At 50.7% G+C, this 23895-nt stretch overlaps 1 protein-coding gene across 2 annotated transcripts in view; it reads left to right on the top strand.

Moving 5' to 3' along the window:
• The first annotated feature begins 5254 nt into the window (after positions 1-5254).
• BLTP2 (bridge-like lipid transfer protein family member 2) overlaps positions 5255-23895 on the top strand; it is a 43769-nt gene continuing 25128 nt past the window's right edge. Inside the window, exons 1-15 of one of the 2 annotated variants that reach the window (XM_028707645.2) lie at positions 5255-5406; positions 11376-11505; positions 12130-12179; positions 13433-13586; positions 13678-13796; positions 14346-14406; positions 15366-15534; positions 16016-16142; positions 16417-16541; positions 17691-17758; positions 17868-18016; positions 19001-19116; positions 20222-20385; positions 21314-21593; positions 22434-22639. In XM_028707645.2, the coding sequence (XP_028563478.2) occupies positions 5336-5406; positions 11376-11505; positions 12130-12179; positions 13433-13586; positions 13678-13796; positions 14346-14406; positions 15366-15534; positions 16016-16142; positions 16417-16541; positions 17691-17758; positions 17868-18016; positions 19001-19116; positions 20222-20385; positions 21314-21593; positions 22434-22639 (1989 nt within the window). In that variant the 5' untranslated portion in view covers positions 5255-5335. Of the gene's footprint in view, positions 5407-11375; positions 11506-12129; positions 12180-13432; positions 13587-13677; positions 13797-14345; positions 14407-15365; positions 15535-16015; positions 16143-16416; positions 16542-17690; positions 17759-17867; positions 18017-19000; positions 19117-20221; positions 20386-21313; positions 21594-22433; positions 22640-23895 lie in introns of those variants that run through there. The other variant, XM_077919718.1, reaches the window with a different exon arrangement.

Genomic DNA, 23895 nt, shown 5'->3' with positions numbered 1-23895 from the left:
TGTCTGATACTGCGTGTTCCCTTCTACCACCTCACAATTCATAGTATCTTCTGTTTCTCTCATCAGTTCTCAAAGAAAGGCATTGAAAGGAAGCCATTGGTGTTCAGCTACATGGCAGTTCCCCAGGACAGCTTAATGCTTTTACAAAAAGTTATCGGGTGCAAGCCCACCTACGCTGAGCTCGCAGCTCTTGGCTGGTCAATGGTAGCCAATATCGCATGCACACACTAAAGGTCTCTTCTGTATTTCTCCGCACTGAGAGGAAGAGGCCAAATGCATGTTCCCATGTAAGAGCTGGCTTTGTCCCTCTACTCTACTCCTCCCCTCCCTCCTAATTTTGGTGCACTGCTTCAGCTGACCCATCATTTCAGGACCCTCTTTCCACTCCCCATCAAGTCCTGTATGCCCACAGCTCTTCCATTTAGCAGTAGGCAAAGGAGGAATTGCATCCAGAGGAGCAAGCGGGTTTTCTGGAGGAGGATTACCAATTTGCTTCCATCAACCTTGGAAAAAAGTGTTTTCAGGCTAGTAACTTGTGGGTTTGTTTACAGGGCATGGTCTGCAAGGGAATCCATGTGCTCATTTTTATTTATTTCTTAGATTTATATACTGCCCTTCATCAAAAGATTCACAAGCTAAAACACACAGAGGTGGGTTTTTAAAGGTGTTTTTTTGGTACAAAAAACACATGCATGTAAATAATAATGAATTTTATTTATACCCCGCCCTCCCCAGCCAGAGCTGGGCTCAGGGCAGCTAACACCAATAAAATCACAGTAAAAACATAAGGGGGGGGGGGACCAATTTAAAATACAGGTTAAAATGCAATTTAAAACGCAGCCTCTTTTTGAAGTAGATGATAGATCAAGACCATAAAGGGAGAGCAACATAAGGGTCAGACTGAGTCCAAACCAAAGGCCAGGCGGAACAGCTGTCTTGCAGGCCCTGCGGAAAGATGTCAAGTCCCGCAGGGCCCTAGTCTCTTGGGACAGAGCGTTCCACCAAGTCGGGGCCAGTACTGAAAAGGCCCTGGCCCTAGTTGAGACCAATCTAACCATCTTGCAACATGGGACCTCCAAAATGTTGTCATTTGTGGACCTTAAGGTCCTCCATGGGGCATACCAGGAGATGCGGTCCCATAAGTACGTGGGTCGTAAGCCACATAGGGCTTTAAGGGTCAAAACCAGCACCTTAAAATAGGATGGCATGGAGCCCTTTTTTGCATATAAGATAAACTGACATGAGTTGGGCATAAACTGATTAGACCACTGCTACCTGGAGACGCTGTCTGGGCTTGAACCTGGGACCTTCTGTGTGCTTAGCTGACACACTTGTGCTTGCCCAAGGCCCTTCCTCATTCCCTGGTGAGAAACCTTGACTTGTGAAAGAAAACTCTTCCTTGTCACTTTTTTCTGACACGTAGCGATCTCTGGCTATGCCAGCGGCGGCTAGAGCGAATGGGAATTGCAGTGAGAAACTTCCAGAGGTCACCTGCTTGGGGAAACCGGGTTAATGTTTGATTTTTATGAATACATTCCATCCAGTCCATGCTTTGTGACGTCCTGTGTTTGAACCAATAAATAGAATCTCTCCCTCCCTTGCAAGTATCTGCTCCATTCTGATGTGACTTCAGAACTCAGTTGAGGTGGCTTCTGGAGGCAGCTTTCCTCCAAGACCAGCTGTGGGGAACCTTTGGCCCTCCAGATATTGCTGAAATACAGCTCCCTTCAGCCACAGCAAGTGTGGCCAATAGACAGAGATGATGGGGTTGGCAACATCTGGAGGGCTGTATGCTCGCCACACATTGCCCTACACCAACAGGGCCTTTTCTTCCCCTGCCTATAAAGAGAATGGTTGGAACTTGTCCTAGGGTGGCATACGTATTTGCTGTTCATTTGTTTCATAAAATTTATATACTGCTTGATCGGGGGGGGGGAGCGGTTTACAGAAATGATAAAGTAATAAAAATATAAAAACCTAAATTAACAATAGAGGACATTTGCAAAATTAAAACAACGATAGACTAAAAACAGATTGAAACTCTACACTTGATCTTAGCCAAAAGGCCGAGAAGCGGGACTTTCTAAATCATATTTTCAGGGGACCAATTTACCAGATATGGGAAAGACATAAAAACCTCTTAGAAAGGAAAACACCCTGGTGGATCTCACCAATAGAGGTACTAACGATCAGGAAAACTAATATGGAAGGGAAGAATGCCACCTATGAAGAACTTCTAAGAAAAACAGAACAAGGGCCCAAACTTAAACCCTACGAAGAGATAAAAAGCCTATTCACGGGTTGGTTGCAATACCACCAGGTGAATGACTTGTTAAAAGAAGATAAAAAGAACCTAGGTTTTGAAGACAAAAAGTCAAAATTTAACGTAGAGGTTGTAGAAGGTAAGAACAAAACATCTAGAATATATGATCTGCTATTAGAATGGTACACAAAGGATGAGGAGGTGAAAGAGGCAATGATTAAATGGGCAGTTGATTTTGGTTACAATATTGACTTAGAAAGGTGGTTGGAACTGTGGAACAGCACTATAAAATTTACGGCCTGTATGACACTGAGAGAGAATGTCTGGAAGATGTTATACAGATGGTATCATACGCCGGTGAAATTGGCCAAAATGTATAGGTTACAGAATAAGAAATGCTGGAAATGTGGTGAAGTGGAGGGAGATCTTTACCATATGTGGTGGCTGTGTAATAAGGTGAAAGGCTTTTGGGAATTAATGTATAATGAACTCAAAAAAATATTTAAATATACCTTTCCCAAAAGGCCTGAAGCCTTCCTGTTGGGATTAATGGGTAAAGAAATTAAAAAAGAAGACAAGATAATATTTCTTTATGCCACCACAGCAGCAAGAATCCTGTTGGCACAAAATTGGAAACTGGAAACTTTGCCCAGCATAAGTGATTGGCAGGTTAAAATGATAAATTATGCCGAGCTTGACAGATTAACAGGTAGAATTCGAGATCAAGATGAACAGAAATTTCAGAAAAATTGGAGTAAATATTGGAAATATATTGGAATAAATCTATAAAGTGAACTGGCGGGGTTAGAAAAAATCTATCAGCGATTAACTCTAAGATCAAAAATCAAGTACGTGACTGTGTATTTATTCGATACTTACCAAAAGGGTGGAGGGGAGTCTAAGGCTAGGTTGAGCCTAAATAGTATGACTACTTATGATTATTTTATTTTTTCTTTTCCTTTTAGTATAGTTTGGGGAAGGGAAATAATAAGCTATGTAAACAAATTAGCTATGTAAACAAATAAGCTATGTAAACAAATTATATTTATACTCATTTCAAGATAGTTTTGGGTATACATATGTTTATTGCGAATGGCTATAAGTACATATATTGTTATAATTTTTGTACTTTGATTTGTTTTTGTTTTTGCATACTTTCAATAAAAATGTATGGAGGAAAAAAACAGATTGAAACTCGCATCAACTTTCTAAACATGTTTTTAGTAAAGGTAAAGGTACCCCTGCCCGTACGGGCCAGTCTTGCCAGACTCTGGGGTTGTGCGCTCATCTCACTCTATAGGCCGGGGGCCAGCGCTGTCCGAAGACACTTCCAGGTCACGTGGCCAGCGTGACAAAGCTGCATCTAGCGAGCCAGCGCAGCACACGGAACGCCGTTTACCTTCCCGCTGGTAAGCGGTCCCTATTTATCTACTTGCACCCGGGGGTGCTTTCGAACTGCTAGGTTGGCAGGCGCTGGGACCGAGCGACGGGAGCGCACCCCGCCGCGGGGATTCGAACCGCCGACCTTTCGATCGGCAAGTCCTAGGCGCTGAGGCTTTAACCCACAGCGCCACCCGCGTCCCTAAAAAAACATGTTTTTAGCAGGCAGCAAAAAGTTTGCAGTGAAGGCACCTGCCTAATATCAAGAGGCAGGGAGTTCCGAAGGGCAGGTGATTCCGCCCTAAAAGGCTGAGTTCCCAAATGTGGAATGGGTGTTACATGGAACGCAGTGCTGGTCTTGGAGATGGGGATACAGGGAAGAGAAATCCTGCCTTCTCCACTCCTAGCCCTCCCTAAAAGCGATCCTTAAGGAGATTGCAATGCATTTTTTTCGGGGGGGGGGGGGAGTGTATGTTGTAGAGCAGACAATGGCACACTGCATCCCTCACAGACTTTTTTTTACTCATTGCAATAACATGCTTGTTTTCCAGTGTAGAGCTAAAACTTTTCATATTTAAACAGTTAAATATTTTCAAGCACCTTGAATTTCTTTTTAAGTTCCACATTTGATCCATCTAAAAAGGAGCATATTATAATAGAATTGAATATTGGAAGGGACCCCCTGCAATCCAGGAGCGAAATAAAATACAGTACACACAGTGGTGCAAAAACTAAATGTGCTCTCTCTATTTACATAAGCCACTTTTCGCTCACTGGGTACCCTCCAGATGTTTGGGACTACAACTCCCAGCAGCCCCAACCCCCAGGCTTATTGGTGACAGCTGACAATTGCATGGCTGGATACAGTTGGGTGACAACGGCAGGGCAAAGACATCCTGCAGAGAGCGCGGCATTCTTACAGAACGAAACAAACCCTGGAATGCTGTTGGCTGAACAGGCGCTTCAATACAAAGCCTCGGCTCATTCCTCGATTGCAGAGGGATTTTTCCGCCCTGCTTAGGGAAGTTTTTAATATTTAATGCTGTACTGTTTTTAATATTTGATTGGGAGCCGCCCAGAGTGGCTGGGGAAACTCAGCCAGATGGGCGGGGTGTAAATAATAATAATAATAATAATAATAATAATAATAATAATAATAATAATCATCATCATCTGTTGGGCAGGCCGAGGCCAGGGACTACATTTCCCAGGATGCTCCAGGAGGAGCTGGAGGCAGACGGGAGGGCCACTAACCCGCTGTTGCATCTGCCAAGTGCTGCGCCTTGCTGGGCGCAACAGAGCCTTTCTCCACTCCCTCGGAGAGGGAGAGCCGGGCTGGGAAGGCAGAGGAGGGGGCTGGCTCAGCAACCCTCCTGGGGGCCTTCTTCAGGGCCCCCCTTCTTTGAACCCGGCCTCCGCCCCGCCCCGCCGCTCCCTCCGGCGCCGGCAGCCGCCCTGTGCCGAAGCGCTCTGTGCGCACCCGGAGGCTGGCGCGCCGGCAGGCAGGCAGGCAGGCAGGCAGGGGCGGGGCTTCCCCGGAGAGGCCTTAGTCCCGCCCCTCCCCCGGCCCCCGGCCTATGGCTGCAGCGCACGGGGCCGCGCGCGCGCCTCCGCCTCCCGCGCGCTCCCGCCGGCCCTTCCCCAGGCGCTGCCGGCGACGGGCGGTTGGAAGGAGCTGCCCAGGCGCCCCCGATGGCGGGCCCGGTGCTGGGCGCCTTGCTACTGGTCCTGCTGGTGCTACTGGGCGGCTTCTGCCTGGGGAGGTAAGGGAGATTGCAGCACTCTTTATTTTTCCAGGGGGGCATCGGTTTAGGGGGCGCCTTCCCCGTCCCCATTAAGGCCCGAGACCCTCCTCTGCCACCCCCAGTTTGCCATGACCAGGTGGCACTGCCAACCTCCCTTCCCTGCTCCCCCAGCCCCGAAAACTGGGCACCCCCTGCTGTTCACCTCTCTGCAGTTGGGCTGGCACTGCCACCCTGGCCTAGTCCTCCGCCCCCCAGCCACTCTGCCCACTCTGGATGCCAGGGGGCACTGCCAGTTTCATTAGCCCTCTCCCTTTCCCAAATAATTCTGTGTGCCGCCCACCCTCCCTCCCTCCCTCATGCCAACTGGTCCCCCGCCCTGGGTAAACGTTGCCACTTTTATCTGCCATGGCACAGATTGCCACTTTTCGTCAGCCTGGCACTGCTCAGATTCCAGGTAGCGTCGCCGGCTCCGGCCTCTGAAAGCCCCTTTTCTAAGTTCTGGGCTTGCTCTGACCACTACGCCACACTGGCTCTCCAAGGGCGAGGGGCGGAATTGGGGAAGTCCTTCTGCAGTGGGGTGGCACGCCTGGCTCCCGTGGTGTAGCTTTGGAGAGAAGAGGCCGGGGTTCAAAGCGCCTGTTCTCGCCCCTCACCCAAAATACCACCCACAGGCTCCCCAAATGTTCGGTGTGGGCACCTCCACAAGCCGGGGCTGCCTTACACCCACTCTGCGGGGCATCGCGGCTGGCCAAGCTGCCAGTGGCTGTGCTGTTTGTTTTGTCTGCATCTGTGCCAGCCTCTCATTCACCCCTTGCCTGGCATTGCCTGTCCCACTTTGCCGTCACCACCGGCCCAGTCTTCAACCCCTTCGCTCCCCCAAATCTGAGCCCCTGGGGTCTCCTGTCCCTGGACTGCTGCCCACCCAGATGCCCACTGCTGACACTGCCCTTCCTTCTTTGCCCCCTTGCTGGCATTGCTCCCAACCAGTGCCCGCAACACTGCGAAGCTTTGCGCCTCTTTGGGGGGTTTGTTCTGTTCCCCCAATTCCAGGGTCTGCATTTCTGTCCCAGCTTCTTTCGAACTCAAGATCCTGCACATGGTTCTCCTCGCTTAATTTCCACCACAACCCGGCGAGGTAGGCTAGGCTGAGAGGTAGTGCCTGGCAACTCGCTTTTGAGTTCCCCTTGGCCAAACTTGGCCCTCCAGTTGCTTTGGGACTACAATTCCCATCATCCCTGACTACGGGTCCTGTTAGCTAGGGATGGTGGGAGTAGTAGTCCCAAAACATCTGGAGGGCCGAGTTTGGGGGTACCTGCTCTAACCACTACACCACATCATCCAAATATACCACCCCACCGCTTTAGCTCATTTTGCCCCACACAGCCTGGGGGGGGGGGTTGAGACGACGTTACAAGGTGCTCGCGAGAGGCAGTGTGGTGTAGTGGTTAGAGTGCCTCGCAGCTTAATGAACCTTACAGGGCTGTTGTGGGGATTAAACGAGGGCGGGGACACACATGCCACCTTGGAAGGGGAAAGGTCGGGACAGAAATGCATTAATACTGATTGCAATTAATAATACTCCTGATGTCAGGAGTGCCCCTGAGCTCGTGCAGGGTGCTTTTCCTTTGCCAGTAAGCAACAGCAGCTCACGTTTGTTTGGGGCCTGGTCACAGATAGGAAGAGCCTTGTCCCCCTGGGTCGGGCCGGCTGGGGGCTGATGGGAGTTGTAGTCCAAAACACCTGCCAGGCTCCAGGTATCCAAAGGCTGGCTTAGAACGTAAATAGCGGTGTCTCAAGTGTTCACTAGGAGATGTTGGTTGCAAAGGGTGGGGCGACCCCTTTTGTCGGGGTTCAGTTTGGGAACTACAGCACCCTTAAAGGACCGTGGGCACCCCTTTGGGCTCCTCGCACTTCCGATCCCGTAGGCCTTGTCTGGGTCCTGGGTGTGAGTCTTGCTTTCAGCCATGGTGGCGGATCAGGGTTATTTATGGCGCATCCTCAGTGATTGCTTTGGAGTGATACAATCAGTTTCAAAAGGAGACAGGTTGGTGGTGTTTCAAGTCCAATCATTTTAGGGGGGGGGGAGAGTTGAATTTCAGCAGTGCAAAATCTTCCTGTTCCGTCGCGAGTCGCTCTGTGTTTGGCCGGGAGCATTTTGGATGGTTGTGGGGACAGTGATATAAAGCAGGGACCCGTGTCCCTGGTCCCGAATTGAATAGCCATGAGGACTGCAGCCTTGCTTTGCTCTCTCTAGGCGAAGAGGCGTAGCTCAGTGGCAGAGCCCCTACTTTGCAGGCGGAAGGTCCTAGGTCCAGTCCCCGATTTCTTCAGATGGGGTTGCAGGTTTCCTCTGCCTGAAACCCTGGAAGACACTGCCGGTCAGTGTCGAGAACACTGAGCCAGACAGAGCAGTGGTCTTACTCTGTGCAAGGTAGCTTCCCATGTTCCTATTTAAGCCAGCTAATTATTAACATCATGAGGACTAGCGTTTTAATTCATTTTAAGGGAGGAGGTGGGGGGGGGACATCTGCTTTGCATGCAGAAGGTCCCAGGCTCAATCCCCAATGGCATCTTCAAGCAGAGCTGGGAATATCCCCTGCCTGAAACTTTGGAGAGCTGCTGCCAGTCAGTGTAAGGAATACTGAACTGGATGGATCAATAGTCTGGTTTTGACATTCTGAAAAAATGAGCACTCTAGATTTCATGGAATTGTAGAGGTGGAAGGGACCCCGAGGGTCATCTAGTCCAACCCCCTACACGATGTCCCCATTGTGAGGGGAATGGCGAGGGGCTTAGCTGTTGCAGCATAGATATTTTGTTCCAGTAGTGACGCTGCCCCAGTGCAGAACTTAGCACCGTTGGGTGCAGAATTAAAGTTTCTAGTCCTTATTGGCTACTGAGAGATGGGATTGAGATGGGAGTGGGGAAGAAGGAGGAGAGACCTCCCTACTGTGAAAGGAAACGGAATCAAATTCTGTGCAAAATAAACCAATAGGTTTAAATGTTGGAGTTTAATTCAGCTTGCAGATTTCTACCTGCCATGCAGAATTTTGGAGTTAACTTTTTGGTGTGGAATCCTGTCATTTTTTTGTTTGCTGTTTCCTTCCTTCTGTTGTTCGTAAAAATATATCTCACCAGTCTTACGCATCTAAAAAAAATGATGCAGTTCATTAAAACCAAACAAGCTATCTCAGGCTAGAGTGGCAAGCCAGTGAATAATGGCATTTGGTGAGAATTGAGGTGGATTTGTTATAGCAAAAAATAATATACCTTGGCCCTCCTAAGATCCTCTTCAGCCATGTAGTATGCTACTGGGAAGCGTTCAGAAGACCAGGGTGAGGAACTGTGTGAAGTAAGGTCAATAGTGTTTGAAGGCACACATTTGCAGATTTCTTTTTTCTTTTTTCAAAAACCTGTTCAGCCTGTCCCCTGAAAGCAACCAAATCCAGTTCTAAGCAACCTTCCAGGAATCACTTGCAAAAAAAGGCAAAATTGGGTGGAGCAACCAAGGCACATTTCCCATTTTGGACGGTAGGCTCTGCTCATCCGTTTCCATGCAAGCAAGCAATCTCCTTTCCTGCAATTTGAAGCCATCACTTCACGTCCTGCCCTCTGGAGCAGGGGAAAACGAGCTTCTTTGCTCTTCCATTTGACAAACTTTGAGATATTTGAAGATGGCTCTCCTGTCTCCTCTCGGTCTCCTCTTCCAGGCTCGACATCCCCAGCTCCTTCGACTGTTCCTCACCAGGCGCATGTGACGGACAGCAGAGCCTGAGTCTGGCGCTGCAGTCCCTCAGGATTCCACCAGAGGGCCGGAGCCTCTCTCCGATTGGCTGCTGAGAGGAGGGGGAGGAGCCAGCCATTTTGGCGGGAGAATAAAAGGCACTTTTTCTGAGGGAGAGAGTCAGTCAGGGCTTGGACTGAGGGAGAACTGGCTCTAAGAGCCGGTTGAGGGTCTGGGGAGGAAAATGGAGGGCTGAGGCAGGAGAGGCAGACACTGCAGGAATTATTATTATTATTATTATTATTATTATTTCATACCACGCCCATCTGCCTGGGTTACCCCAGCTACTCTGGGCGGCTTCCAACAAAAGATTAAAAATATATTGAAATTTAAATTTTAAAAAGTCCACTCTTCCTCTTGGGAGAGATCTTCTGGAAAGAGGAGGCTCCCAAGCCAGTCACAAGGGCCGAGGGGATTCCCTGGGATCCGGTATCCCAAATAAAACGCCTCAGGAGGGGCATTGCTAAGAGAGAGGGCAGCTGAGGGAAAGGGCTCCTTGCTCAGGAGCCAAAATATGAAGCGGCGAAGGGAGATTTAGCTGCGTCCAAAATATTTCGCCGTAACTGACACCTGTCACAACTAAGTAAAGGAATGAGAGTACGCAGAAGCTCAGAAGAACATCTCCTCGGGGCCGGATTTACGTATAAGCTAAACAAGCTATAGCTTAGGGCCCCACTCTCTTGGCCCCCCCCAAAAAAATGTAAATAAAAAAAACCTGGTTGTACATTTCCAAAATAGAAGATAAAAAACAAATAAGACAAAATACAGCAACAGTGTTTTGCGTTGTGTAGGCTCCTATGATGTAAGGAATGGGCCTCACCTGCTAGCCTGCTCCCTAAAATATCACTGGTTTGTTCATTTCTATATATCCAGTGGTGCCTTGGTTCTCAAACTTCATCCGTTCCGGAAATCCGTTCCAAAACCAAAGCGTTCCAAAACCAAGGCACATTTTCCCATAGAAAGTAATCCAAAACGGATTAATCCGTTCCAGACTTTTAAAAACAACCCCTAAATTTTAACATGAATTTTACTATCTAACGAGACCATTGATCCATAAAATGAAAGCAATAATCAATGGACTGTACTATAAAGTAAACAAAACAGTATTGTAGATGATAAAAATGAAAATTTAAAAAATTTCTTACCTGCATTGATGATAGTCATTGTTGAGATGGGGAGCTTTTATCCATTTCCGCAGTGAAAGGACAGCTGGACATATAAAGGGCCCCATTACCTTCAGTAATGGGGCCTCATCAAACCTAAATCCGGCCCTGCATCTTACCACCTCTTCTTCCAAGTGAAGTGTAACAACTGATTTTGAGTCACTGAACTTCAAGAGAAGCTGCTGCGCCTGTTGTGTTTCAGCCTGAAACATAAGCCATAAGTTAACTTCTGCCTGAAAGAACGCCTCTCCTGACCCAACTTCTTATTTTGGCAAATGGAACTTTTCTTGTTGGGTCAGCCCACCTGAGTTCGTTTGTTTTTCCCCAAAATGACCCCTGAATTTTTGAATTTAATTGATATTGATACTGCATTTTATGTTGTATTTTATGCTGTTTTTAAGTGGCATTTTAATCAATGTTTTATATTTGCTGTTAGCTGCCCTGAGCCTGGTTTCTAAACCGGGAAGGGCAGGTATAAATATATTTTTTATTATTATTATTATTCCCTCACGCAAGACACACATAGCCTGTGGTAAATGGAAGACATTTGTGTCAATAGCATACTGTGAGGTGCAATATTTAATGGGGGGGGGGGAGTCAGTGGTGGGATCCGTGACTTTATTATTTGGTGGTCTGCGGGCTGAGTCTGCTCCATCTTGGCTTCCAGACATCTTGGCTGCCTTCCTCTGCTGATTGTTGGGAGGTTCAGCGCAGATGAAAGAAAGCCCTTCTTTGTTCAGGGCAGAGTTAAACTGTGGAACTCCCTGCCACAGGAGCCAGTGAGGGCCGCCAACTTGGATGGAAGAGAAGAGGGCTCTGCTCTGCCTCCAAAGTTGGAGGCGGCGATGCCTCTGAATACCAGTTTCTGGAAACCCCAGGAGGGGAGATTTCCTGCTTCTTATGTCCTTACAGCCACACGTTTGATTCCCCCGGTAGAGTTTCCCCACCGCTGAGCTATACCTCAGAAAGCAGGTGCCGTGGGGAAGACTGCATTTTGCATGCGTGGGCGGCCACTGATTCGAATCCTGACGTTCCCTCAGGTGGCTCCTGTACATCCTGGTCACCAACTGGTGTCGCCGGCGGCTGCAGGCAGAGCTGAAGGTGGGCTCTTTTGGGTTCTTTTGGATTCAGAACCTCAGCCTGAAGTTCCAGGAGGAGCAACAGACTGTGGTAAGTACCGGGGGGTGTTTGAGTCTTTGACATCAACCCTGGTCTGGCGAGGCTTGCAAACTTTCCTGCTCACCTGTGGCGAGTCTTGCCCATTTGACTTACTTTCCTTTGTATAAAACAAGCCCGAAGGAGGTCCCCAACGCGCTCACAGGTCCTTGTATGATCAGCGGAAACAGTTGGTTTCCGCTGGCAATTATTAACCACTCTCAAGTCCACCCTGATCATTCCCACCTGCCCAGATTTTAACTTGTCTGAATTAATTTTAAGATGTGTTTTAATTGATTGATGTCTGTTTTTATGCTTATTGTGTTGTTTTTATTATGTTAGCTGCTCTGAGCCCGGCCTCAGCCAGGGAGGGCGGGATACAAATACAAATTTTTTATTATTATTATTATTATTATTATTATTATTATTATTATTATTAGGCAAACCACACAAAAGAAGCAGTTTTGTGCAATTCTTCCCCTGCTTCAGCCCTACGAAGCTGGTGCTGCCCCTTGAACCTTGTCCCCGGGGGGGGGGGGGATAGCTGTGGGTGTGCCACACTGAATCTGTGGGGCAGAGGGCACATACCTGGGAGGTACATGCAGCCATCATGGGTGTCTCTTGGCTGTGCCGTTTTAGGAAATCGACAGCGTCTGGATCTCCAGCAAGCTCCTGAACCATGATGTCCCGTGAGTATTTCTTGAATGCATTCATATCCCGCCTTTGCTCGAACGATATCAAGGTGGCGCACGTTGTCTTCGCCCTTCCCATTTCACCCTCACAACAACCCTGTGAGGTAGGTTAGGCTGAGAGGAAGCAACTGGGCTTAAGGTCAACCAGTGGGCTTGATGGCTCAGTGAGGATTTGAACCCTGGTCTCTCCTGGGTCCTAGTCCTTGAATCCCCACAACAACCCTGTGAGACAGGTTAGGCTGAGAGGGAGAGCCCAGGTCACACACAGCAAGCTCTGTGGCCAAGTGAGAGATTTGAATCCGGGTCTCCCAGGTCCTAGTCCAAAACTCCAACCACTACACCACACTGCCTCTTGTAGTTTCCCCACCAGTCAATCCTTCAGGGAACGCTCTCTGCATCCACTCGTCTGGCATGGAACTCTGCAGAGCGGGCGGATATTGAACCCTGGTGGATTATGGGCCAAATTTGGGGAGGAAGGGTGGTGTTACAACCTCTGCTTGGCCCCAGAACACATTCATAACATAAATTACGTTCTTTATGTTGCACATTGCCGTGGGATCTTCTGCTTAAAGGCAATATATAAATCATAAAAAATAAAAATAACCTCTGCTGACTCATAGCATTTCCATTTAGGGCTGAGAAACAGGGCTTGGTGGTGATGGTTGTACCACCATCCTACAGCAGAAAGGAGGCTGTGGGCCTCCAGACGCTGCTGAACTACAACTCCCAATGCCCTGTCCATTGGCTACTTTTCCTACTGGCTGCTTCTGCCAGTCAGTGTACACAATACAGAGCTAGACGGACCAATGGCCTGATTCAGTGTAAGGCAGCATCCTGTGCCCCTGCTTAAAGCCGCCCTTCCTTGAGAACCACGAGGACTAGAATCTTGTTTTCAGTCTTAGAGGAGGAGCTGCAGCTTGCTGGGAGAAGGCCCCAGGCTGAATCCCTGATGGCATCTGCAAGAGGGACAGGGCAGGACCCTTTGGAGAGCCATTGCTGCCAGTCAGTGCAGACAGTGCTGAGTTAAACAGACCCAAATATCGGAGGAGAAGCCAGTTTCCTACAAATCCCCAAACTGCTTTTTAAGCACTTTAAAAATTCCTCTTTAAGTCTTGATACTGAACTGGACTAGCTCTGCTTGCATTGAAATCCTGTTTCTCGGTGGGAGGGTTGGCAGGGGGAAGACGGTTGCACCTCCAGCTGCACCCCCCTGCTCCTGACCCCATTTTCACCCCCCCTTCCATCTGCAGGCGCTACCTGGCACTCTGCTTCGGAGAGGTGCGCATCCGCGTGGACCTGCAGAAGGCGCCCAGGCTGCCATCCCCGGAGGCCCCAGCAGATGGTGGCGTTGAGCAAGGCAAGGTGCTCTCCCTTGGACCCTCGCTGCTGCGGCTCCTCAGCCAGGTGAGAGGTGCTCAGGTCTGGGCAGGGAGCCTGGGTGGGCAGGTCTGGACCTCTGCCTCCTCACAGACACCCCCCTCTGCGCCCTCCCCAGCTCTGCTCTGTCCATGTGGAGGCGGTCAACGTCATGGTCCTGCATGCAGCGGCCTCCGAGTCCCTGTGGCACGTGCAGGTGACCAGGACACAAATCCTGCTGGATGGCGACGGGAGACGGTGAGTCTATGGGGGTGGTTTGGCTACCTGTAGCCCTGCCTTGCGGGAAGGGTCAGCTCAGGACAGAGCGCCTGACTTAACGTGCAAGAGGTTCTGGGTTCATTTCCCGAGGTCTCCAGATCCAGCTCTTCTGTTGGTACAGCAGAACCTCCATGCCCAGGGACAGTCTACCTCCAAAAACCAAGCAGTGGGGAACAACTGGGGAGCACTGCTTGTGGGTTTTGGATTAAGGGCACCTGGTTGTCCCCAGTGAGAACAGGAAGCTGGACCTCATGGGCCACTGGCCTAATCCAGAAGGCTCTTCTTCAGTTCTTATGGAACCTACAGGTCCAGAGGCAGTCTATCTAGATTCCTAGCCATTGTGAGAAGAGGGGGCAGGACTAGACAGGCCACTGGCCTGCTCCAACAGCCAGCCTCTTCTTAAGGCAGTACTATTTCTTAAAAAACAAATCTCTCAGTTGTGGGTGGGGGTCACTGCAGTGTTTTTCTTTGTTCTTCGATCACTCAGAGTTGGCTTTCTCTTGTCCCCCACCCTTTTGCCTCCCCCAGCATGGCCTGCGAGGCGACCTTCTCCCAGGTGAACAGCAAAGTCCTGAAAAGCAGCCGACAGGTAAGGCAGAGGGGGGGAAAGTGAGAGAAACACCTGGTGGTTGGGAGCTTGCTTATGTCAATTTATTTGTAAAAGTGTTTCCGGACTGCCAGCCTGTAGGATAAGACACAGCAGTGTCCAGCACCAAGATATAAAAGAAAGCGATTTTCTTTAAAAGCATAATTAGAAGTAACTGCATAGGTCTGGGTCTTCTAGAGATGCCCAGAAGTTGAAAGTGAGAGGGTGCCTGTTGCATCTCTGCTGGATGCATGTCCCGCAGCCTAGGATCAAGGATGCTGAATGCCCAACTTCTGACCAATCACTAACAGCTGCAACCTTTCCTCTCCCCAAGGGCTCCTGCCTTTCTCAGACCTGCTTGCTTTATTGATTCATATACAGCACTTGGGTGTTAAAACAGCCACCAGCCTCAAAACGGTTTGCAAAAAAAAGAAGTCAATAAGTAAAGAAAAACAACAACCTAAGACTTTCCAAAAGTTAAAATAGCAGTTGAATAAAAACAGATTATAGTGGATGCTCGGGTTGCGAACATAATCCGTGCGGGATGCACGTTTGCAACCCGCAGCGGCGCATTTGCACACAGCGGGTTGCGATTCGGCGCTTCTGCGCATGCACAAAGCGTGAGTTAGCACTTCTGCGCGTGTGCGACCGCCGAAACCCGGAAGTAACCTGTTCCAGTACTTCCGGGTTTTGGCGGTCCGTAACCCGAAAAAACGCTGAAGCGTCTGTAACCTGAGGTATGACTGTGCAATTTACACCAGCTTTCCAAGTTTCCAGGCTGACTTGTCTAAACAACACACATCATGAGTTGCGATATATTGCCAGGTCCAAAACTATGAAACCGATACCATGCTACGGATTTCAAATTGGCTTTGGTCAATACATTGATCTATCGTCCAGCCCTAACAGGCAGAAATGCATCTCCCCCATGGCGGATTCCTCCTTCTCCCTCTCCCCTGCAGGCCGACGCCTGCCTGGCTGAGCTGTCACTGGCCCTCACCGTCTCCCTGGACTTGCGCCTGAGGAAGTGGCAGCTCTGCGGCCTGGAGGTGGGCGTCTGGAGCTTCCACGCCGAGCTGCACGAGGGACTCTTCCACAGCGAGCTGCTGCGACGCGTCGGAGATACGGCAGGTCGAGAACTCTGGGCTCCCAGGGGTGTTTGAGGGGGACCTCAAAGGGCTGAGGGTGGGCTCCTTCCTCCTCCTCCTGTTCTTTGGCTTCCCAGAGCTCAGGCACAATTTGCAACTCACCTGGGGTGAACACCCCGCTCCTCCTAGTTGAGTGAAGTATACTCTCTTGCCCTGCCATTGGAAAGGGCGCCTGGTGTCCTGACCCCAAACCCTTGGTTTGCTGCTTCCATTTTCAGCGGGTCGCTTACGAATGAATGGTTGGTGTGAAGGAACCAGCTGCGGTGGGGAGGCGGTTTGGCACGGGGTGCAAGGGTCTGTAGTTCTCTACCCTGAAACTGGCAAGTGCACGAGAGAGGGAGGGAGGGAGCTGGGAGAGGGGTCTGTCTCTCCTCCGTTCCTCAGGTGGGGTGCCCTCGAAGCGAGTGTCTTGGGTTCGAGAGGCCCATGAGCCTCTCACGCATGGCTCTTTCCCCTCCTTCCAGACCCCGCCACGGCCGTTGAGCTGCGCCCCTCGATGCTGAGCCTGGCTAGCCTGAAGTACGTGCCCTGCCGGGTGAAGGTGGAGCTGCAGAACACCAGCCTGGTGCTCTCTATGAACAGCCAGAAGAGGTAACGGGGGAGTGGGGGGTTTCAGGGAGCCCCTGTTCCTGGATGCAAAACCTTTAATTCAAAGCCATGAAGAGGGGAATCTTGCTTTCAGCTTAGCTCAGAAGGTCCTGGGCTCAATCCTGGCTTCTGCATTTGGGGCTGGGAGAGAGACCCCCTTCCTGGAGTCATGGCAGAACTGCTGCCGGTCAGAGTAGGCACCACTGAGCTAGATGGGCAAAGAGTCCCACTTGGTATATTGAAGGGAGCTTCCATTCCATTGTCGTCTCCATTGCAGGCATCTCGCCTGGACCCTGAAGCTGCTGCAGTTTGCGTACCAGTGTGACGGGGAGCAGATCCCTCTCCGCAGCTTCACGCCCACCTGCGACCTGCCCCAGATGAGCCTCGAACTCACGCTGGAAGGCAAGTGCTTGGAGGAAAGTAGTAAGAGGAGGGCAGAGGAACAGTAGGGCACATGGTGTGCACTTAGAGCCTTTCTCCGGCCCTCATGACACTTCCTAGGCTATGCCTCCTCCTCAGCCACACCCTCTTCCCAAGCCACACCCTCTCCCCTAGGTCACACCTCTCCTCAGCCACACCCTCTCCTCAGGACACGCCTCCTCTTTAGCCACACCCTCTCTCCGTAGGCCGCTCTGCTCACTGGCTACTCAGCTACATTGGCAAAGAAAAAGTGCTTTACAGTACAGTGGTATCTCCTGTTGCAGACGGGATCCGTTCCGGAGGTCCGGTTGGATCCTGATTTTTCCGTAACTTGAGGACTGCTTCTGCGCATGCGCACACAGCGAACCCTGGTAAAACTTCTGGGTTTGCTGCGTGCGCATCCCGAGGTTTACGTAACTAGAGGGTTACATAAATGGAGGTACAGTGGACGCTCAGGTTGCGAACATGATCCATGCGGGATGCACGTTCACAACCCACAGCGTTCACAACTCACACGTGCGGGTTGTGATTCGGTGCTTCTGTGCATGCGCAAAGCACAATTTAGCGCTTCTGCGCATGCGCGACTGCCGAAACCCGGAAGTAACCCATTTCGGTACTTCCGGGTTTCGGCAGTCCTCAACCCGAAAAAACGCAACCTGAAGCGGACGCAACATGGGGTATGGCTGTACGACTGTATGTTTAAGTATTCTAACACTGTGACAGCAGATGGCGCTGTGGAGTTTTGTTTTTGCTCACCTGATTTCTCATACAATGTTTGCAACGCGTTTAGCTGAAACACTTCTTTGATGTGTCTCGATCCAGCTTGGCCCTTGCTTTCATTCATTTTTCTACTGAAATGTCTGCACTGCATATCTACTGAATGCACTGCCATTTGTACTCCCTAATTTGGCGTCTCCTCAAGGGAGGAGACCAGCCAGCCTCAGGAAGGGGTGAAATGTCTCATCCCTTGCCCTGCTCCCCCCCCCCCCCCCCGGAGTGGAATGCGCCCCCCGCTCTCTAGGTGAGCTGCTCTTTCACAAGGAACGTCAATCTGATCACAGGAGGGCGCAGGAGACTCGGCCACCCACAACCCCGACGAAGCCCCTCTTCTTTTCTTTTCTCTCCCCGCAGATGGGCTCCTGCTCTCTCAGAGCCGCCAGCGGATCGTCTGCCTCAGCCTGCTGAAAGCCACCTTGCAGGCAAGTGCTTCTCTTGCTGTAGTTGGATGGGACCCCCAAAGGTCATCTAGCCCAACCCCCTGCAACGCCGCGCTGCCAATGGCACTCCTCCTCTCTCACCCATCTGTAGGTCATGGCCATCGACATCTCGGTCGCCGTGGTGCTCAACACCTGCATTGTCCACTACCGCCACCAGGAGTTCTCCCACTGGCTGAGCATGCTGGCTCTGGCGCGGAAAGAGGAGGGGCCCCTGGCCCCCACCAGGAACAGCAACAGGAGGTCAGGGTCTCTCCCCCCCCCCTCTGCGCTCAAAGCCCTGCTACTTATTTATTATTGCAATTATTATTATTTATGAAATGTGTATGCCACCCTATACCCACAGGCCTCAGGGCAGTTCACAAAATCAGATTTATTTATTTATTTATTTATTTATTTATTTATTTATTTGGAGCATAGATTTGTTGTGTTGGAAGGGGCACCAGGGGGTCACCTAGCCCAACCCGCTGCCATACAGGAATTGCGGCCCAATAATCCCTGACAGATGGCCAGATGGCCTCTGTATAAAGCGAAGGAGAGCCCACCACTTTCCGAGGGAGTCCGTTCCACGGGCGAACAGCTTTCACCGTCTGTTCTTCCAAAGATGTAGTTGGCATCTCCTTTCTTCTCATTTTAATCCATCGGTCCCGTCCCCCCCTCGGGAGCAGCAGAAAACAAGCTTGCTCCACCATCCACATGGCAGCACTCTGGATATTTGCACCCCCTCTTCAGCCGTAAAGTCTTCCTGAGTGGTTTGCATTCAGTCACATAAAGCAAGGCACTCCCTGCCTGCAGGCTTATGATATAAAGTACATGACACACGAAGGAAAAGGGCCAAGGAGGGTAGAGGAAAGAAGCAAGCTCAGGCACCAGGTTTTTTTTATAATGACAAGGTGGCACAGTTCAGGGGCAGGGGGTGCTTGAAGGAGCTGGGCTTTCATAGAATTGCGGAGTTGGAAGGGAGACCCAAGGGTCATCTAGCCCACCCCCCTGCTATTTCAGCAGAGCTGATGGAGTGCTTCCTGCCTTTCTCACCGAGGCAGCCTGGTGGGATGGCGGCCCCCAGGCGACAGTTGGGGGGAGAGGAGGAGGCCTGATGGAGCTGGCCTGCTGCAGCAGAGCCAGCAGAGGAGCCTTGGGTCCATCACACCACCCTTCCTCAAATATGGCATCTCTGGTGAGGATGCAGATCCAGTGCAGAGCGACACCCCTTTCTCCCCCATTTAGGATGCCGCAGATCCTGGCCACCATCATCCTCAGTGCCTCCGTCTCCAATGTCAGTGTCTCTGTGCAGCTGGGGGACACCCCGCCATTTGCCTTGGTCCTGAACTCCGTCTCCCTAGGTAAGGATTGTGTATTTTGCATTTTTGTATTGTGATTTAATCCCGCAAACCACCCTGAGACCTGCCTGTATAGGGTGTTATGTAAATTTAATAAACAACAACTACTACTACTATTGCAGGGGTTAGGCTCTGATTCTAACTACTAGTACTCATGGTAGTAGCAGTTAGAATCGTAGCCTAACCCCTGCAATTCACTGGGGACTGGCCTCTTTTTGAAAACAAAACAAAACAAAACTGGGATCGTCCCTTTGCAACGATAGATAGATAGATAGATAGATAGATAGATAGATAGATAGATATTATTTTCAAAAATAATACTATAAATTTGGAAAACTGGCATGCCTAGATATAAAGCATTAAAACAGTTGTTCAAAAGTTTTGATTGTTTCTAATTTATTGCTTTTGCAATGCAGCTGAGACTGTAATCAATCTCAGACGTTTTGAATGGCAGTTTTTTTAAGGGTTTTGATCTGCGTGAAAGGGCTTGCTTCATTTTCGTTCAAAACAACAAATCTGTCGGCTGCTCTGGAGCCTGAGATGATAATGCAATAAAATTCAGAACAGTCACAATTAATTGTGCATTGATTCCAAAACAAATTAAAACCATTTATTTTAATTGAGAGCCAGGGTGGAGCAGTTTTTGGAGCATCGGTCTAGGACCTGCGAGAGACCCGGGTTCGGATCCTCCCACTTGGCCATGAAGCTCTCCCGGGGTGTGACCTTGGGAGAGTCATTCACTTTTGGCCTGACCTATCTCGCAGGGTTGTTGTGAGGGATTAAATCGGGGGGGGGACCATGCGTGCCACCTTGAACTCCTTGGAGAAAAAAGGTGGGATATAAATGCAACAAATAGATCAAAAACCTGATCGAGTGATGCCAGCTTTCAAAGTTGGGTGGTCATTGACACCTGCAGCCTGCCCCCCTGCCACCTCCTTGCCTCTTCGCATGCCCCTCAAGTAAACCCTGTTGTTTTAAGGGGTCCGCAAAGACCAGCAATTTCCTGTAGCTTTGGGGAGAAAAAGTTGGGGAATTTTCCCAGCAGAGTTTGTGGACAATTTCCCTCCCTTCCTCCTCCTCTCTCTCCCTCTCTCCCTCTGCCTTCTAGATTACCAGCACCTGCGTCCGCAGAGCGTCCACCAGCGAGCCGTCCTGGCAGTCGACCACCTCTGCTGGCGCGTGGGGGCTGACTCCCACATCCAGCGCGCCCCCCACCCACCCAACATGCACGTCTGGGGAGAGGCCCTCATCCTCGACTCCTTCAATCTGCAAGTGAATGAGGGGACGGGGCTTGGGGCAGGGAGAGTGGGGTGGGGTGGGGGGAAGTGGCTTGGCACAGATTCTGGGAGGTTTCTGGCAGGGTCCAGCTTGGGTGCCAAACCCCCACCGTGCAGCCCAGGGCCTCCCCACCCTTGCATCCTGGGGCTGTCCCACCCCATTTTTCTGCAGCATCCTTGCTATCCCTGCTGCATCCCAGGGCACAGAGAATCTTGCATCTCCTGTCCCATTTTTCTGTGGGGCAAAAGAGCTGGGAACAGATGGATTTTTGGGGGGTGGGGGAGAGAAGCGAGCGAGAGAGAGAAAAGTGAAGGTGCTAATCTAAGTTGCCACCTCCGTGAATATTCAGGGAGATCACAGCTTTGATTTCCCCCTGCGAAGCAAAAGCTGTAGGAGGCAATGCAGGCGTCAGGCCAGTTCAGTATTGTCTACACTGACTGGCAGTAGCTCTCTGGCATCTTGGGGGCTCATCCATCCCTGGAAATTCTGGGGATTGAACCCGAGACCTTCTGTGTGCATAGCAGGAGCTCTGCCACTGAGCTACGACTCCTTCCCCCCAAAAGCAAGTTTTTGCCCTTGTTTCTAAATTTTTAAAGGAACATTAAGAAGCTGCCTTTAACCAAGCCCGTCTAGCTCAGTATTGTCTACACGGACTGGCAGCAGCTCTCCAGGGCTGCAGGTGGGGGACTCTCCCAGCCCTACCTGGAGACGGCATTCGGGAAATTGAACCCAGGACCCTTCTACATGCAGACCAGGCGCTCTGCCCTGAGCTGTCGCCCTTTCCTGAAGAGAAAATAAGATTCTGGACCTCACGATTCTAAAGCGGTATCTACCCCCCAAAAACGAAACCAAGATGCTAGTCCTCATGGCCGCTGCCTGGGATCACAATGTCCCAGTGACTCATTTCTGGCCTCTTCCGCAGGGCAGCTACAACCAGCCTCTGGGCACCTCCAGCACCCATGCTGACACCCTCTTCCTGGACTGCACCCTCCGCGGGCTGCAGGTGGAGTCTTCGGACACCTGCTCTGAGTGCCTCTCCAGGGTGCTGTCCCTCTGGCGCCCCCAGAGGATGGAGGAGACCCTGGGATGCCCGGAGGAGGAGGAGGAGGCAGCTCTTTCCATTGGGGAGGAGCTGGGGGTCCTCTGGAAGGTTGACCTGAAGGTGGAGGACGTCAACCTCTTCACTCTGTCCAGCCTGGCCGGTGAGTGCGGGGGGTGGGGGTGGGACAAGAGCCTTGGGGGGCAGCGGAGGCTGTTTCTGCCCCCAAAGTCAGACAGGACCGGGGGAAGCTGGAGATGGGTCTCAGTGAGCCATTGGGGCACCGTTCCTTAGGAGCACAAGTGAGTGAGTTCCAAATTTGAACTCAGGGCAGCATGAAGAAGGACGTCCTTTTATCTGTGCTGTTTCCCCCCAACATTCATCTTCCTTGGATGTCTGAGTGTTACAAGAGAGGGAGAAAAATCATTTTCAGTCATTTAGAGCTCCAGCACCCCCTTCCTTTGGAACTCCCTGCCTCTTGACACCAGGAAGGCACCTTTGCAAAGCCTCTCCTGGCTATATAGAAAGTGACCTGTCTTTTAATCTGCTTTTTAGCTGATTTTAATCATTTCTTGCTACTGATTTTGAATGATTTTAAACTTTTTTATTCTTTTTGTAAACTTCTTTGAGGTTTGTTTGGTGGGTGTGTTTTTTTTACAATCAAGAGGTCTGTAAATTACCGGTATGAAATAAATAAATTTAAAGCACCCACTCCCCCCAAAAATCATGGGAACTGTAGTTTGCCCTTCATGGAGCTACAATTCCCAGCACCAAGAGCAAACTGCTGTTCCCAGAACACTCTTTTCATGAAACAAAACAAAACAAAACAAAATATTGTGAGCTGTTTGCAACTGTTTTTAACATTGCTTGGACGGGTTGAAGGACGGGTTGTTGTTAAAGATATTAATCCTAATAATTCAATAAGGTAATCATATCATGAATAAATAAATGGAGCTTGACCGGCGTGCCATCCATTCTCCCTCTTCTCTCCCCCCCCCACCAGGGGCCACAGAGGCCAGGCTGGACACCCTGACCATGCTGGGCAGTGCTGAAAGCTGTACCATCAGTGTCCAGGGGGTGGCGCTGGCCTTGGTGAAGAGCATCATGGAGAAGATGCAGCCCTGCTGCAAAGCCCCCGCCATCCCCAGCCCCCTGGCCGACCTCTCCAGCCTCTCCCTCACCTATCGAAGCAGCATCCGCTCCCTGGAGGTACCACCGCCCACCTTTGTCAAGCGGGGAGGGGGAGGCGGGCAGCAATTCCCTGCTCACCTGGGACAAGGGGCATCAACACAGGGGGGGGCGGTTATTATGATTTAACTATTTATTTGTGCTTTTACCTGTACAGTCGTACCTTGGAAGTTGAAAGGAATCCGTTCCGGAGGTCCGTCCGACTTCCAAAACGTTTGAAAACCAAAGCATGGCTTCTGATTGGCTGCAGGAGGGTCCTGCAGTCAATCGGAAGCCCCATCGGACGTTCGGCTTCCAAAAATAGTTCGCCAACCGGAACACTCACTTCCGGGTTTGTGGCCTTTGGGAGCCGAAATGTTCGAGAACTGAGCTGTTCGAAAACCAAGGTACAGCGGTATCTTTATTTTGTGGCCTGCCCTGAGATTTTTGGATGGAGGGCGGTGTACAATTTTAATTTTGTTGTTATAATTATTATTGATGTGCATAAGGACATAAGAGGAGCCCTCCTGGACTGGGCCAAAGGGGGCCTACCTTGCGCTGTGGTCAAATGCCCCCTCAGAGCCATCCTGGCTAGGAACCATGAATAGTTTGCTCCTCCTCTATGGAGTTGTCCAATCCTCCTTTAAAGCCATCCAAGTTGGGAGCCATCACTTCCTCCTGCAGCGGGGATTAACCCTCCCCTTCTGTGGTTTCCCTGTGTGCTGGGCCCGGGGATTAACCAGAGCCACGCAGTCCAGGTCCGGTCCCAAATCCAAGGATTCCGCGAGGAGTCAGTCCAACAGGGCCAAAGCAGGAAACTGGGCCAGGTCAGGCACAGGGTCTCAGGCAGCTTCCAGCAAGCAGCAATGTTGCTTCTGCAACCTGGGGCGGGGTCCGGCAGCCTTTTATCTCTGACAGGGTAACGGCCCGTCCTGATCCCCCGGTGACTCACCTCCCTGTCTCGCCCGAAGGCGAGCACTCCTCCTGCGAGTACTCAGGTCTCTCCTTCTCTCAGACCTCAGTCTCTGCAGCTCAAGAGATGTTGGTGGGTTACTAGACCCAGAGGCCGCCTCAGCCTCTCCTGACCCAACTGGGCATGGAGCTGCTGTACGTGATTGCCCAGCAGAGGGCAAGGAGGTAATCCCTGCATCTGGAGCCAGGGCAGGGTCAGGCCCCTGACTCGGCCCAGCTGGTGCTTGTTGCAGGGGAACCTGTGCAGACTGGGGCTCTTCAGAATCAGGCCCCAGACTAGGTTCAGATGCTGCCTGAAGCAGAGGATCCGGTGCAGACGGAGACTC

Source organism: Podarcis muralis, chromosome 15 (genome assembly GCF_964188315.1).
Source record: "Podarcis muralis chromosome 15, rPodMur119.hap1.1, whole genome shotgun sequence".
Lineage (NCBI taxonomy): Eukaryota > Metazoa > Chordata > Lepidosauria > Squamata > Lacertidae > Podarcis > Podarcis muralis.
The sequence above is the reverse complement of the archived record's forward strand: the minus strand, read 5'-3'. Positions and strand labels throughout refer to the sequence as shown.